This window comes from Bufo bufo, chromosome 1, assembly GCF_905171765.1.
Source record: "Bufo bufo chromosome 1, aBufBuf1.1, whole genome shotgun sequence".
In the NCBI taxonomy this organism is placed as follows: domain Eukaryota; kingdom Metazoa; phylum Chordata; class Amphibia; order Anura; family Bufonidae; genus Bufo; species Bufo bufo.
In genome coordinates this window covers 397,572,228-397,588,850 of record NC_053389.1, presented here as the reverse complement: position 1 = coordinate 397,588,850, position 16,623 = coordinate 397,572,228, and the positions used below count along the sequence as shown (strand labels likewise).

The following is a 16,623-nucleotide window of genomic DNA, read 5'->3' as shown; positions in this document are numbered from 1 at the left end:
GTAGCCAATCGAAAGTCAAACAGGACACTCAGTGCTGAGACCTGCACCTTGAGAGTACTGGGTTTAAGCTTTTTGTTAAGGCCTTCCTGCAAAAAGTTCAAAATTAACGGGATGTTGGGTGAGTTCAAGTCTAAGCCTGGACCTGCAAACCGAAGAAAGGTTTTCCATACTCTCAGATAGATTTCGGAGGTGACTTTTTTCCTACTAGCCAGGAGAGTCCCAATGACTTGTTCTGATAGGCCTCTAGACCTGAAGAATGTCCTCTCAAAATCCAAGCTGTCAGGTGGAGGTTCTTGACTTCCGGATGACGTAGAGGGCCCCGATATAATAGGTCCTGTCTTTCTGGAAGCACCCAGGGATCGACTATTGATAGTCTCCTCAACCAAGCAAACTAAACTCTTTTTGGCCAGAATGGTGCTATTAGTATCACTGTAGTCTGTTCCCCCCTGATCTTCTGGATCACTCTGGGCAATAGGGTGATGGGAGGGAAAGCATAGACTAGGCCCTTCAGATTTATCATCAGCCTGTTGGGCTTGGGGACCAGAAATGGGGTTGAATAAAAACCCTCTCCTTGTTCGTCCTTTGGGACTGGAACAAGGACTACCTTCTCCAGGAGGTTGTTTATTTCCTCCGAAGGTGTCACCTGTTTTGGAGGATTTTGGTTTAATAAAGTAATTTTGAATGTCCTGGGTGGTAGTCTCTTGAAGTCTAGGCGATAGCCTTCCCTTATAACATCCTTTATCCAGGCGCTTGCGGTAATATTTCGCCAGGCCGGAAAAAATAAGGAAAGACGACCGCCTAATTGGGGTCTGGCGTCATTGTTGAGTGGAACTTGATGTTTGAGGTCTGGATTTAAACAGCACACCTTTGGATTTATCAGAACTCCACTCCCAAAACCTTTCCTTCTTTCATTGATCCGAAATGGCTTCCCCTGTTTAGGAAATGACGGTGCTGGAAATCCTTTTTTCTTATCAGATGCCTTAACCAAAATATCATCTAAGGCTGACCCAAACAAAAAATCTCCTTGGCAAGGGAGGGCACAGAGCTTAGATTTTGAAGCTACATCGCCCTTCCACCCTTTCAACCATAACGACCTTCTGGCTGAATTGGACAATGCAGCCGCCTTAGCGGAAAGCCTCAATGCATCAGCAGAGGCATCAGAGATGAAATCCACTGCACTGGACATAGTTGGTATAGCCTCCAGCAGCTGATCCCTAGGAGTCTTGTTCTCTATATGAGACTCTAATTCCTCCAACCAGAGCTTTAATGACCTTGCCATCGAGGTAGTCGCTATATTTGGTTTAAAGGCAGAAGTGGAAGCTTCCCAATTCTTCCTTAAGTACGCATCAGCCCTTTTGTCCATGGGATCTGTAAGGGACCCTAAATCCTCAAACGGGAGAGCTGACTTCTTATTTATCTTAGCTACGGAAGCGTCTACCTTCGGTACCTCCTGCCAAGCTGATACTTCTTGATCGTCAAAGGGGTACTTTCTCCTGACCGCTCTAGGGATAAAGAATTTTTTATCAGGCTTCTCCCATTCGCGTCTAATCAGGTCCTTGATACAGTCCTGAATGGGGAACACCCTAGACCTTTTAGGCTTTAGGCTCTCAAACATTAGCTCTGGTCTAGACCTGGACTCCTTTTCTTCCTCAAGCTCCATCGTGGATCTAACTGCCTTCAATAGTAGATCTGTATTTTCCGCTCTAAATAACGGCTTCCCTGTCAAATCCTCAGAGGAGGAATCTGAGTCTGCAATAGCGCCCTCCTCAGACCCAGAGTCCATAGAATCCTCCACTATCGCCTTTTGGGCCCTCTTATGCCTGGATGAGCTAGGCAGGGATTTTTTAAACTCCTCCACAGAAGAACGTACTTCATTTTTAACTAAATCTTGGATACTTTGCAATAAAGATGGCGACTCCTCTGCCACTAACTTATCCAGACATGATTGACAACATGTTTTTGGGTAAGACTGATCCAACTTCCGCTTGCAAATTCCACACTCTTTAGCTCTTTTGTGGGAAGCTTTCTTTGGGGCTTCTTTAACCTGCATTTAATAAAACAGCCCAATCAGTCTAACCTGACCATAATAATAACTCCCCGAAGGGAGATGGTGGGGGTTAACCCCTCTTACCCCCAGGAGTACCATGCTTGGTTCCGAAAGCTGCTCCTGTCTGTCGGTGCGCTGTTGTACTTCCCCCTCTTCTTGCATGATAATGCTGCCTCAAGGGGGGCCAAAGGAGGGCTGCAGGTGCCGCCTGGCATCCGGTCCGGTCAGTATCTGCCTGCTGCTGCTCCCTCCACGCTGGCTGGCCGGCCCTCCCTTTTTCAAATGGGCCGCGCAGCGCCCGCCATGTTTAAGCTCCTCCCCTTCCGGCCAGTGGAACGCACGCGTCACCTCCGGTGCGACGCGCACGCCCAGCTCAGCCAGCCTCAATGAGAGGAGAAGACGAACCTCCCCCCTCACGCCGCAACTTCGCCGGCAGGCAGGGTCACAAGGCAGAAACAGGATTCCCCCCATGGCACCGAAGAAGGGAAAAAACAGCAGACGCCGGGCTTCTCAGCGGCTCCTAGTGGAGACTTACGCCGACAGGTACCTCCACTAGGTTTCGTTTTAACCCTAGAGATCCTGCAGCCGAAAATAGACCTGGAAAGAAATCCTCCTGTCCCTGGACAGGAAACAGGAAAGAACTGAAGGTGGAAGGCATGGGACCAATTTAAAGATCTGGGAAGTTCCTGTTTCCTGTCCGGAAGGAGGAGGATCTCTCACAGGTGCTGTCATGGGGCGTAATGGAAAAAACAATTAAGGAGGAAGAAGTACCGCCAAGGAGATATCAGGGCGTCCATGCCATATGCTTCCGGAACTCCTGCTCGGGAGAGAAAGGTGGGGAGCTTCCGTGTAGATACCGTTAGCACACCCAGACCAATGGAAGGAGTCCCTGTAGAGGGAGGGATGTGGAGGGCGCCACTGCACACCAGTCGGGACCAGAGCGTGCCTGGAATGGAAGGCCACCAAACGAATACCCCGTGCAAATGCAGATGAGGGAAGGTAGTAACGTAGGAACTACCAAGGCATGCGGGGTGTCTATGAACCATGAGCCAGAGGAGGAAAAAGACATGAGAAGAATAAGCTAGGTCAGAGACCGGCGCTATACAGAAGTAGCCAAGGATTAAGTGGCTGCGCAATAAACTCAGCCTGAGGAGGAAGCCAGGCAAGGGGAGTCACACTGTGTTGCTAGCCCCATACTCCAGCAGAGGAGGGGGCCACCCGCAAGGCCACCGAACTCAATGCTAGAAGAGTCCATCACCTGACGAAGCGCTGAGCAGTAAGAACCCAAGTATGTAGTGGTAAGGCAATACCGCTCCCACAGGAGCAGCCAGCGTTCGGCCAGTCAGCGCAAAACTGAGGGGGAGGCCTTGAGACTATCCATAGAAGCCACGTACTGTACTGCCCCAGGTTAAGTAGGGCAACCTTAAAAACTCTACCTGGAAGGGCCCTGGACAGGAGCAACTGCCAAGCTAGAGCCAGGTTAGGACACCTACCTGAGGGGACGTCCCACTGCAGCGACCACTAACTTGAGCATTAGTGAAGGGCTGCACCTGTGGAGGAAAACAAGCTGTAGGCGCTAAACCAGAGTGCCAGCATAACCACTCCCCAGAGAAGGAGGAGTGGTGATAGAGAATATAGAGTCAGTGAACACTTGACTCGCTGGAACGTACTCACCATATATGTGAAATGGTGTACGCACGATGTATTAATGTGGACAATATCATGACCGACTGGAACAATAGAGGCCCGTGGAGATGGGTGTCTCTAGGACACAAGTGATGCTAGTAAACCCCCTGAGAAGAAAAGGATGCTATAATCATGTTCAAAACCAGGACCAAGAAGAGAAGGATAAAATGAGGGATAGCCCCCGTGTCCACTGGCGGCACCCATATAGTACTAGAGCAAAAGTGCCAGGCATTGTCAAGTACCGACTGTTGCCGTGCCCTCTCATGAAATAAGCGAAGGCACCTAGAGCCGTGGCGCAGTTGAATTGCAGTATCTGAAGATGTTCAGATATTTCCCCGCTAGTGGATCACTTGTGAAGGGGGGGAAGCAAACAGGAAGCACAGTGATGTGCAACACTCCGCCTATGGAAGGATATCGCGACAGTCGGGACCGTATCCAATGGTGGTGCAATTACCCTACCTATGGAAGGATGAATGCGTACGACAAGTACGTAAGCCAGTGGTAGGGAAAACACCCCACCTATGAAGGGGGGTAAATGCCCACGGCGAGAACTAGTGCATATGGCGAGTCCTGTACCCCATAATGGGGGTAATGCATACAGCACACCTTGTAACCGGTGAGAATGTCATCGCGCCACCTATGGAAGGGGCTAATGAATGCGGCAGGTACTAAACCCAGTGGAGATGCAATTCCGCCCCCTACAGAATGTATACGTCCGGCACTGAAACCAGTGTTATTGTACTTAGTCCACCTATGGCAGGGGACAATGTATAAGGCCAGTAGTGCAATTACTCCGCCTATGGAAGGGGGTAATGCGAATGACAAGTACTGCTGGCCACCGTAGGCGCAATCTTAGAAGACTGCTTTAGATTCACTGCAGGATCTGAATCAGTGACTTCACCCCCTCCCTCGAACAAACCCATCCCTGTGATGGAGGGTGCGTCTGAGCGGGACCCGGGGAGGAAGGGAGGGGGTGTGGAGATATTCGAGGGGAAGACATGCTGTGGTCCGCTAGCGCGTAGGTCTACCCCTCAGAGTCTTGCCCCTGGCAGTTGCAGACAGCGCAGGTGGGGACTTATCAACCAAACTACCAAGGGGATGGAATGGGAACTTCTAGAGGTCCGTCCACCAGATTCATCAATCAAACGAATCCGAAGAGTGATTGCACAGGTGGAGAATTATTAACCAAACGACCCGGGAGGGTGGATTGGGAAGAGGTCCTTTATAAAAATGCACCGCCCAGAATTATCAACCAAACGACCCAGAGGGTGGATTGGGAAGTTCCAGTTGTCCTCCACTGGATTGCGCAGGTGGGGACTTGTCAACCAAACGGCCCCGGAGGACGGATTGGAAATCCTGCAGATATCCTTCACTGAATTGCACAGGTGGAGAATTATCAACCAAACAACCCGAGGGTTGATTGGGAATACTTCAGCTGTCCTCCACGGGATTGCGAAGGTGGAAAGTTATCAACCAAATGGCCCCGGAGGCGAAACGTACGTCGAGGAGTACGCCAGACAGAGACAGCCAACACACATATCACTGGATATCGGGTAAGAAAGAGACTCTGACCGGTTCGATCATGTACTGAAGCATCACTGTGATGCGCCGAACTGTTCACACGGCATAGGCCAGAGCATATGAATGTCATCCATACCCTTCATACATGCATTTTAAGTTTAGGCAACTGTGTCCATAGCCAGAGGCAGCTTCCATATTTATATGCTGGCCTGGATATTTTAAACACAGCTTCCCTACACCGAGACTGCTGGCCTTATAGTGATTTTCTATTGTTGACAGCAGTGTTATTGTGGACTGCCCTTGTAGGCACCCTGTATGGTCTCTACATACATGTGTTTGTCTGTATATGTTCTTTTATGTCATAAATAAAAATTTATTTTATTGGATACTACTTAGTACCGGTTCTCTTTGGTTGATATATCTAGCTTATAGTGCCTGAAAAAAGTCATAGGGTTGGCCCATGTGGCGGCTCTGCAGATCTGTTCCAGAGGGACTGCTTTCGTCTCTGCCCAGGATGAGGCCACTGCCCTTGTAGAATGAGCCCTCAATATCCCTGGTGGCTGACAGTTCTTGGTAACGTAGGCAGAGGATATTACGTTCCTAATCCATCTAGCTATGGTTGATTTGCTAGCAGCTTGCCCCTTATTAGGGCCCTGAAATTGCAGAAAGAGGCGGTCCGATTTTCTTAGCGGCTTAGTGGCTTGTAGGTAAGAAAGGACTGATCTCCTGACATCCAGATTATGGAGAGTTCCCTCCGAGTCAGTAGATGGAGACTGAAAAAACGAAGGTAGGGAGACTTCCTGTTCATGATGGAATCTGAATACCACTTTCGGGAGAAAGGCAGGACAGTGCCTGAGGATTATTCGATCATCCAGAATTGTAAGATAGGGAGGCTTGCATAAGAATGCCTGAATTTCTCCAACTCTTCTGGCAGTAGTTATGGCAACTATAAAAAAACATCTTCATGGTGAGGAGCCTTAGAGGGATATTATCAATTGGCTCAAACTGAGGAGTAGTGAGAGCAGAAAGAACTAGGCCCAAGTCCCAAGGAGGAACCACCGGACGAGGGAAGAAAGAAGTTCTTACTGCCCCCTTCAAAAAACGTTTGATCAGAGGGGAATCTGTCAGTTTTACGTCCAAGAAGGCGCTGAGCGCGGAGATCTGTACCTTTAGAGTTGACGGGCGGAGGCCTTTTTCCAACCCAGCTTGCCATAACTGAAGGACCTGAGGAATATCAGGAGAACAGACACTTCCCAAAAAGGCATTCCAGGTTCTCAAGTAGATCCTTGAAGTTACGGGTTTCCGGCTTTTTAGCATCGTGGAAATAACAGCATCTGACAAGCCCTTCTGTTTTAGCAGGAGGCGTTCAGATTCCAGGCCGTCAAACTGAGTTGCTTTACACTGGGATGATTTACTGGTCCCTGATGGAGTAGGTCTGGGTTTGACGGCAGTATCCAATAAACTCCGGCTGATAGTTTGAGCAGGAGCGGAAAGCAAGCCCTTCTTGGCCAAAATGGGGCCACCATAATTACATGGACCCTCTCTTCCTGAGTTTTTACCAGGACTCTTGGAATGAGGCTGAATGGAGCGAAGGCATAAAGGAGCTGTTTTGGCCACGGCCGGGAGAGGGCGTCAAGCCATACCGGATGATCTTTTTGCGAGAGGGAACAGCACCTTCTGACCTGCCTGTTGCTCTTGGTGGCGAACAGATCTAACACTGGGGTCCCCCACATCTGGCAGATCTGGCTGAAAACGTGGTGATTTAGGGTTTCTCTTATGAGATGTCGACTGAGATAATCGGCCACGTTTTTTTCTCCCCTGATATGCACCGCAGAAAGGGACAGAAGGCTTCTTTCTGCCCAACAAAAAATGTTTTTCGATACTTCCGCCAGTGAGCGACTTTTGGTTCCCCCTTGTTTGTTTACGTACGCCACAACTGTAGTGTTGTCCGTCAATATTTTTACATGTTTTGGAGAAGAAGTTTTGTAAAGGGAAAGGAGAACTCTGTGGACTGCTGACAGTTCTCTTAAATTTGAGGAGGCGTCCTGCAGGTCTTTCTCCCAGGATCCCTGAACTACTGATCCTGAAGAATGACCTCCCCACCCTGAGTTGCTGGCGTCTGTTGTAATGACCATAACATCTCTTGGGCGCCAGTGAACTCCTATGCTCAGGTTTTCCTTTATTCTCCAAGTTAGTGACGGTTTTACCTGTTTGGGAACGTGAACCTTTCTGTCTAGAGATGAATTCTTTCCGTCCCATGAGGATAGGAGAAAGGCCTGAAGGACTCGTGTGACTTTGGGCCCACCTTACTGACGGGATTGTGGCTGTTAGCAGCCCCAGTAAAGCCATGATGTCTCTTATCGAGGACCGATCCCTGCTTGAAAAACGAGACACTGTTTGGATTAAGTGAGATTGTTTGTCTTGAGGAAGACATTAGATGCCTTGAGTCCAACAGTACCCCTAAAAAAACCTTTTCCTGATTGGGGATAAGGTCTGATTTTTTGGGATTTATTATCCACCCTAGAGTTGTAAGACAGTCCCGGATTTGCTTGAGGCGTGATTGTAGAAGTTGGCGCGACTCCGCAAACACCAGAAAGTCGTCCAGGTATGGAACGATCTGTACCCCCTGAAGGTGAAGAAATTTCGTGACCTCTGACATTTTTGAAAAAACTCTGGGGGCAGAGGATAGGTCGAAAGGAAGGGCTGTGAACTGAAAATGGGACAATTTTCCTTGAAAATAAATTGCTATGCTTAGAAAACACTGATGCCTGTGGTATATTGGGACGTGGTAATAAGCGTCCTGAAGGTCGACGGTAGCCATAAAGCAGTCTTGCGGAAGGATCTGTGTGGTAGATTTTATGGTCTCCATCTTGAATCTCTTGAAAACGATGGATCTGTTTAGGGACTTTAAATTTATTATTAGGCGAAAGGAGCCGTTTGTTTTTTTAATCAAAAATATAGGGGAATAGAATCCCTCGCCGTGTTGTTCTTCTGGTACAGGGATGAGGACTCCTTTGAGGAGTAACGTAGTTATCTCTGACTCTAGGGATGCCTGTTTGTCGGGCTGCTGTCTTTGGTTGATAAAGAAATGTTTTGGGGGGGGGGGGAAACAAATTCTAGCTTTAGGCCTTCTCTTATGGTACGAGTGACCCAAGGGGAGGCATAAATTTCTTGCCAGGCGGAGGAGAATTGTTTTAGTCTGCCTCCTACCTGGATCAGCGTGTCACTGGGTAGGGCGGGTAGAGGCTTCTGGCTTAAAAAGGTATCCCCTTCCTCTACCTCTAGAAGGCTGCCACCTTTTTGATCCATCCCTTTTACTCTGATCTGCTCTCGACCTTTTCTGATTTTGAAAAGAACGCCTCTGTTGATAGTAACGATTATCAGAGGGGAATCCTTTTTTCCTATTGGAGGCCTTCTCCAAAATATCATCAAGAGCGGAGCCAAATAACCTATCTCCCTCACATGGGATGGAGCATAGGCAGTTCTTAGAGCCTGCGTCCCCTGTCCATGAACGGAGCCATACCACCCTACGGGTCGCATTGGCTAAAGCACTGCTTCTTGCAGAGAGCTTAACCAAGTCGGCCGAGGCGTCTGCTAGAAAATTAGATGCTCTCTTTAGGGTAGGAAGAGAGTTTAAGATTTCTTCTCTGGACGTACTCCCTGACAGATTGCTCTCTAACTGATCTAGCCACACAGAGGGTTCTGGCCGTACAAGTGGACGCTATGCTGGGACGTAGCATCGCCGTATTTGTCTCCCAGGATTTCCTTAAACTTTAGCATTTTTTGTCCATCAGGTCTTTTAGGAGACCCATATCCTCAAAGGGCAGCGAGGATTTCTTTGAAATACGGGCCACCGGTGCATCTATTTTGGGAGTTTTATCCCACAAATCAGAGTCAGACTCTGAAAAGGGGTATTTGCGCTTGAAGGCGGTCGATACAGTCCACCTTCTATCAGGATCCTTCCATTCCCTGGAAATAAGAGCTTTAATATTATTGTGGATGGGGAAGGATCTTTTCTTCTTTTCCCCCAACCCCTGAAAAATTTGATCGTGAAGGGACTGAGTCTCTTTTACGTCTTCTAATTTTAGGGTAGATTTAATATCCTTCAGTAGGGATTGCGTTTCTTCGGGAAAGCACATAGGCCTCCCTGTAGCATCCTCAGAGGATAAGGAGACTTGATCATCAAGTAACTCCCCTTCATCCAGATCCACTTGGTCTGATATTTCCAAATTTAGGGAACGGGAAGGCCCAGGGGAAAGCGCCAATTGTCTAGAATCAGTCGCAGCTTTAATCTCTTCTCTAATGAGGGTTCGCATGGACTCCACTGAGATAATCTTTTCAGTACATCTAGGGCAAAGGGTCTTCTTCGGATCCGACACCAAGCCTTTACGGCAACCACCACACTTCCTGCGCCCCGAATCTCCTTTGGGTTTAAGCTTTCTAAACTCACTGTCCTAAAAGGAATAACACAAATTCTAGCTTTAGGCCTTCTCTTATGGTACGAGTGACCCAAGGGGAGGCATAAATTTCTTGCCAGGCGGAGGAGAATTGTTTTAGTCTGCCTCCTACCTGGATCAGCGTGTCACTGGGTAGGGCGGGTAGAGGCTTCTGGCTTAAAAAGGTATCCCCTTCCTCTACCTCTAGAAGGCTGCCACCTTTTTGATCCATCCCTTTTACTCTGATCTGCTCTCGACCTTTTCTGATTTTGAAAAGAACGCCTCTGTTGATAGTAACGATTATCAGAGGGGAATCCTTTTTTCCTATTGGAGGCCTTCTCCAAAATATCATCAAGAGCGGAGCCAAATAACCTATCTCCCTCACATGGGATGGAGCATAGGCAGTTCTTAGAGCCTGCGTCCCCTGCCAATTGTCTAGAATCAGACGCAGCTTTAATCTCTTCTCTAATGAGGGTTCGCATGGACTCCACTGAGATAATCTTTTCAGTACATCTAGGGCAAAGGGTCTTCTTCGGATCCGACACCAAGCCTTTACGGCAACCACCACACTTCCTGCGCCCCGAATCTCCTTTGGGTTTAAGCTTTCTAAACTCACTGTCCTAAAAGGAATAACACAATCTTTGTATAGGACAAAGGAGAGACCCAGAGTAAGGGTGGTGAGGGGTCAGTATAGTAAAATTACAGACACCCAGCGTGCAGGGGGAGGAGAGGTCCAGGACTCCTTAACCCTATATACCTATGTGGAAATATACAGTCGTGGCCAAAAGTTTTGAGAATGACACAAATATTTGTTTTCACAAAGTTTGCTGCTAAAGTGCTTTTAGATCTTTGTTTCAGTTGTTTCTGTGATGTAGTGAAATATAATTACACGCACTTCATACGTTTCAAAGGCTTTTATCGACAATTACATGACATTTATGCAAAGAGTCAGTATTTGCAGTGTTGACCCTTCTTTTTCAGGACCTCTGCAATTCGACTGGGCATTCTTTCAATCAACTTCTGGGCCAATTCCTGACTGATAGCAACCCATTCTTTCATAATCACTTCTTGGAGTTTGTCAGAATTAGTGGGTTTTTATTTGTCCACCCGCCTCTTGAGGATTGACCACAAGTTCTCAATGGGATTAAGATCTGGGGAGTTTCCAGGCCATGGACCCAAAATGTCAACGTTTTGGTCCCTGAGCCACTTAGTTATCACTTTTGCCTTATGGCACGGTGCTCCATCGTGCTGGAAAATGCATTGTTCTTCACCAAACTGTTGTTGGATTGTTGGAAGAGGTTGCTGTTGGAGGGTGTTTTGGTACCATTCTTTATTCATGGCTGTGTTTTTGGGCAAAATTGTGAGTGAGCCCACTCCCTTGGATCAGAAGCAACCCCACACATGAATGGTCTCAGGATGCTTAACTGTTGGCATGACACAGAACTGATGGTAGCGCTCACCTTTTCTTCTCCGGACAAGCCTTTTTCCAGATGCCCCAAACAATCGGAAAGAGGCTTCATCGGAGAATATGACTTTGCCCCAGTCCTCAGCAGTCCATTCACCATACTTTCTGCAGAAGATCAATCTGTCCCTGATGTTTTTTTTGGAGAGAAGTGGCTTCTTTGCTGGCCTTCTTGACACCAGGCCATCTTCCAAAAGTCTTCGCCTCACTGTGCGTGCAGATGCGCTCACACCTGCCTGCTGCAATTCCTGAGCAAGCTCTGCACTGGTGGCACTCCGATCCCGCAGCTGAATCCTCTTTAGGAGACGATCCTGGCGCTTGCTGGACTTTCTTGGACGCCCTGAAGCCTTCTTAACAAGAATTGAACCTCTTTCCTTGAAGTTCTTGATGATCCTATAAATTGTTGATTGAGGTGCAATCTTAGTAGCCACAATATCCTTGCCTGTGAAGCCATTTTTACGCAACGCAATGATGGCTGCACGCGTTTCTTTGCAGGTCACCATGGTTAACAATGAAAGAACAATGATTTCAAGCATTACCCTCCTTTTAACATGTCAAGTCTGCCATTTTAACCCAATCAGCCTGACAATGATCTCCAGCCTTGTGCTCGTCAACATTCTCACCTGAGTTAACAAGACGATTACTGAAATGATCTCAGCAGGTCCTTTAATGACAGCAGTAATGCAGTGGAAAGGTTTTTTTGGGATTAAGTTAATTTCCATGGCAAATAAGGACTATGCAATTCTTCTGATCACTCTTCATAACATTCTGGAGTATATGCACATTGCCATTATAAAAACTTAAGCAGCAACTTTTCCAATTTCCAATATTTATCTAATTCTCAAAACTTTTGGCCATGACTGTATATAAAAAAAATAGGGATGACTCCCCCCTGGGAGGAGGCTTACCGGGCTGAGGGCCGAGACAGCGGGATCACTGGAGCGTTTTGTCGACTCTCTGTCGCTGGAAGGCATCTCTGCAGATTACCGGCGGCGGTGGATGTGAGCTCCCGACACGCGCAGGAGCCGTCTTCCCGCGAGAATCCCTTGCCCAAGAAGATCTCGTTCCGGTGACGTCACGACGCCCGATCCCGCGTGAGTTCTGGCGGACTCGCAAGCCCGGGGATGCCTGAGATCAGGACTTACTCCAGAGGATCGAGGAAGGGAGGCAATGCATCCCCGGGGCCCCCAATCCCTGCACCAGCCCTCCTGAACGACAGGGAAAGGACCAGACCGATGCGGTATCCAAGTTCCTGGATAACCCCAGGAGTGGCTTCCACGCACGTCCGAGGACAGGAAACAATGACTGGTAAGGTAAAGGGAGGAGGTTCCTTAAATCCTGTGCTTCCTCTTGTTTCCTGTCCTGGAGGCGGAGACACCCTCCTGGGAATGCCGTTGTGGAGGCGCCGGGGAAGAAAAAAAATAAAAGATAAAAAATAAAAAATAAAAATCTTCAGGAGATTCCCTGCAGAGCAGGGAGGTCTTGCCTCCTATTGACACTAGAAAAAAACTGAAGCTCTCTCTCCAGGCTGGAGGTTGTATAGCTGCCAGGGGAGGAGCTAACAGCTTTATCTAGTGTCAACGCCTCCTAGAGGACATCGCTATACCCCACGGTTCCTGTGTCCCCCAATGAATATGGGCGAGAAATCAGAAATTGCTTCTGTCTGACTGACTTCTACAGAGAGGATGCCATATGGCAGAGACTGGTACAGGATGAGATAGCCACATTTGAATGGCTCATGACGGGCTGCCTACAGTGGACAATGGAGGAGGCATGATGTATTATAGATGCATTATGGCTAGCCCATTTGTACTGGCACTGCAATAGGTCAGAATTGTTCTACGGATACTGTTACGTTGCTGCCACAATAAGTTAATATTATAAGTCTTAGGCTACTTTCACACTGGCGTTTTGAATTCCGTTTGTGAGATCAGTTTCAGGGCTCTCACAAGCGGTCCAAAACGAATCAGTTCAGCCCCAATGCATTCTGAATGGATAAGGATCTGTTCAGAATGCATCATTTTGGCTCCGTTCTGCCTCCATTCCGCTCTGGATGCGGACACCAAATCGCTGCTTGCAGCGTTTTGGTGTCCGCCTGGCGATGCGGAGCCAAACTGATCCGTCCTGACTTACAATGCAAGTCAATGGGAGCGGATCCGTTTTCACTGACACAATATGGTGCAATTAAAAACTGATCCTTATCTGTGGGGGTCAACGATATAGGAATTCAGTGTAGCCATTTCTGCAATATTATTTGCAGTCTCAAGACACTATTTTGTCACTGGTAATGCTAAATATGACAATCAGTAAGCTGGTTTTGGAAGTATTGTCGGGGCAATAGGAGACGGGACTTCCTTTGACAAAACGGCTATTGGGGTCATTTATCAAACTGGGGTAAATTAGAACTGGATTAGTTGCCCATAACAACCAGATTCCACATTTAATTTTCCAAAGGAGCTGTCGAAAATGAAAGGTGGAATCTGATATGTTTTCATAAATTAGGCTTCTGAACACCAGTAATCTATTATTGTGGTATCAAAAAAGAAGTGAACTAGTTACCTTACTGCCCTGCAGCAACATTACTAGCATTTACATAAGGCCTGATTAGCTATAAGTAATGTCTAATGAGGTGCTATAGTGTGACAAGCAAAAGTCTAAAAGTAAAAGGGATAATGTACAAAATCTTCAAAGTGGAATCCGTGAATGAAAAGCTACACTTATCATAATAACCATTTTATTATGCTTATGGGGGTTTTCTGGAACTTAGATATTGATGGCCTATTCTCAAAATAGGCAACCAATATCAGACTGGTGGGGGTCAAACACTCAGCAACCCTACCAATCATAAGTTTCGGGCAGCTGCCGACACCAAACACTATACAATGGCTAGCAGGCTCCATCCATTGTGAAGTTTCCCACCTTGGCATACTGCAGCTCAGCTCCTACTCGCTGGAAGCTTGGATGCAGTACCCATGCATGGGCACATAGTGGATAGAACCTTGTGCTTCCAGGTTCTGTCCACGTTACAGCTTCCAGCTCCTGCAAAACAACTGCTGATCAGTGGGGGTACCAGGTTAGGCATCCTCCTTAGACAAACCTCAAATCAGTCAATATGCATCAAGCATAGTTAACACATAAGTGTGCCACAAAGAGGATAGATTAAGGAAGAGGTATCATACACAACCAATCACATTCCACCTTTCATTTTCCAAGCTGTTAAAAATGAAAGGTTGAAACCAATTGGTTGCCATGGGCAACTAATCCAGTTCTACTTTATACCAGTTTGATAAATCTCCCCCATAATGTACTGTATAAAGTTATTCTGTAAAGTGTCCCTTTCTTAGTTTATATTTACATTGATTTTCTGCGCTGGTATAAGGTTCAGCATTACTCTATCATACTGTCCAGCTTGTGGTCAGCTATCTCTTTAACTCATCCATTAATGTAAGTGTTCAAAGCACACCATGCTAATCAATTACCACAATGGGGAAGAACTAAAAACCATTTAGCTGCAAGAACCAGCGGCACATTTGTAGGCATTAGGGCTGCTAGCATATTCTCTGCATGTCATTCCAAGTGCTCTTTGAAAAGGAAAGAAAACTTGTCACTGTCAAATGTGTTATATGAAAAAACAGTCCCAAATATTACACCTACCAAAATATAATGCCGAAAAGTCTGTACAGTATGGACTTGATAGACCTCTGTCTTGATTCAGCTTGATAAACTATGTAACTATGTAAGTGTTTACCAGCCAGATGGATTCACAGTAAGCCAACCAAAGGGAGCCCACATAATTGGAAAAATGATTTTTCTGTACTTCACAAAGTATGTGGACTATATCCCTTCAAAACATGCCAGCCAATATTTTCGCAACAATCCTACAATAGTCCCAATTAGCATATAAAATACAGTCTCATTGAAATACACATTTTGTTTAAAAATAGAAAAAGTGCAAGAATTATTATTTGACTTCCAAGTTGAAAATGGCAGATATTGAGCTTTGCAAGTTAAAACCTAGTCCCTAGACCTTCTGTTCCTAGTGGGGCCAGTCAGGACTTGGACTGGGGATCTGGAAAGATCGCCCTGCAGCACTCGAGTTGAACTTATGTAGCATCAGCACTAGACCAGTTGCAAAGACAAAGGAGACTTAGAAATGTGAAAAATTAACTAATTTAGATATTCACAAACTACAAGGGTTATGAACACACCATCAACTTACTTTGCCAAGTGCTTCATTAACATGTTTAACATTTGTCGATTCTTCACTGGCAAGCGGTGGATCAGACAATGGATTTCTTTCACTCGACTCTCCTGGCTTTCCAGTTCTTCAATGAGAATTTAAAAAATAATAATATAATTAGCTGTCGGAAGGAAGAATAGCTCTAACCGTATTGGTTTAGGAATCCAACCAGGTATTGGCATCTAACACATGGGACCTACTAAATGCTGCTAAAATATTTATTTTTTATAGATACATTTTCAGAAACGTAAAAAAAAAAACTATGAATACAATATAGAAACCATTTTACATGTCAAAAAGAAAAAGTCTAATACAACAGATTTTATTCTATTTCAGCAATATTTATATAAAAACAGAGCATCCTTTATAGGCACGTGGAGATCTGATACTAAAGGCTATTTGGCCAGCCAGTTTAGACAAATCACACCCTAACCAGCATTGAAAAACATTTAAGCCCCGCCACACGGGAATACCCTCAAAATGGTCCAAAACTACTGCAAATCACAGACTTTAGGGTGGAGCTTGCATAAGCCACATCTGCTTTTTGAGATCTGTGGGGATGTCCTGGTAAAAAGAGGACTGTAGCTTTAATCCACAGCAACTATACATTGGTCTGCACTTTGTTTAGGGAGGAAGAGACTCAAAGCAATGTGTGGTTTAATTAGTATCCTTGTGAAAACTCAAGATTAATGAGACTATACGAGAGGAACACTGACAGCAATGCTGCCAATATGTAAGACAGAGATTCTTAAATTGTAAACTTACTAGCAGCTTTGATGAAGCTTCTCTGAAACTGGTATGTCATGAGGGGGCCTGGAAGTATCCTGCAACAGAAAAACATACTTTACATGACAAGCATCACCTATAGAATGCTAACTTTTAAAGTGCACATACAGTTAGATCCATATATATTTGGACACTGACACACATTTATTTTTATTTTACCAGCTTACTAAAACATATTCAAGTTATACTTATATAATGGACATGGACAACAAGTCCAGAGTTTTAGCTTTAATTTGAGGGTATCCACATTAAAATTTAATGAAGGGTTAAGGAGTTTAAGCTCCTTTACATGTGACACCCTGTTTTTAAAGAGACCTAAAATAATTGGACAATTGACTCAAAGGCTGTTTCATGAGCAGGTGTGAGCAATTCCTTCAGTATTTCATTCTCAAATAAGCACATAAAAGGCCTGCAGTTGATTTAAGGTGTGGTGCTTGCATTTTGA

At 46.1% G+C, this 16,623-nt stretch overlaps 1 protein-coding gene across 2 annotated transcripts in view; it reads right to left on the bottom strand.

Moving 5' to 3' along the window:
- Positions 1 to 16,623, bottom strand: part of ARHGAP26 (Rho GTPase activating protein 26) — a 608,947-nt gene that overhangs the window by 299,844 nt on the left and 292,480 nt on the right. For both annotated transcript variants that reach the window (XM_040406016.1, XM_040406026.1), the window contains exons 16-17: positions 16,158 to 16,216; positions 15,372 to 15,477 (exon numbers count right to left, since the gene is read on the bottom strand). In XM_040406016.1, the coding sequence (XP_040261950.1) occupies positions 15,372 to 15,477; positions 16,158 to 16,216 (165 nt within the window). The remainder of the gene's footprint in view (positions 1 to 15,371; positions 15,478 to 16,157; positions 16,217 to 16,623) is intronic.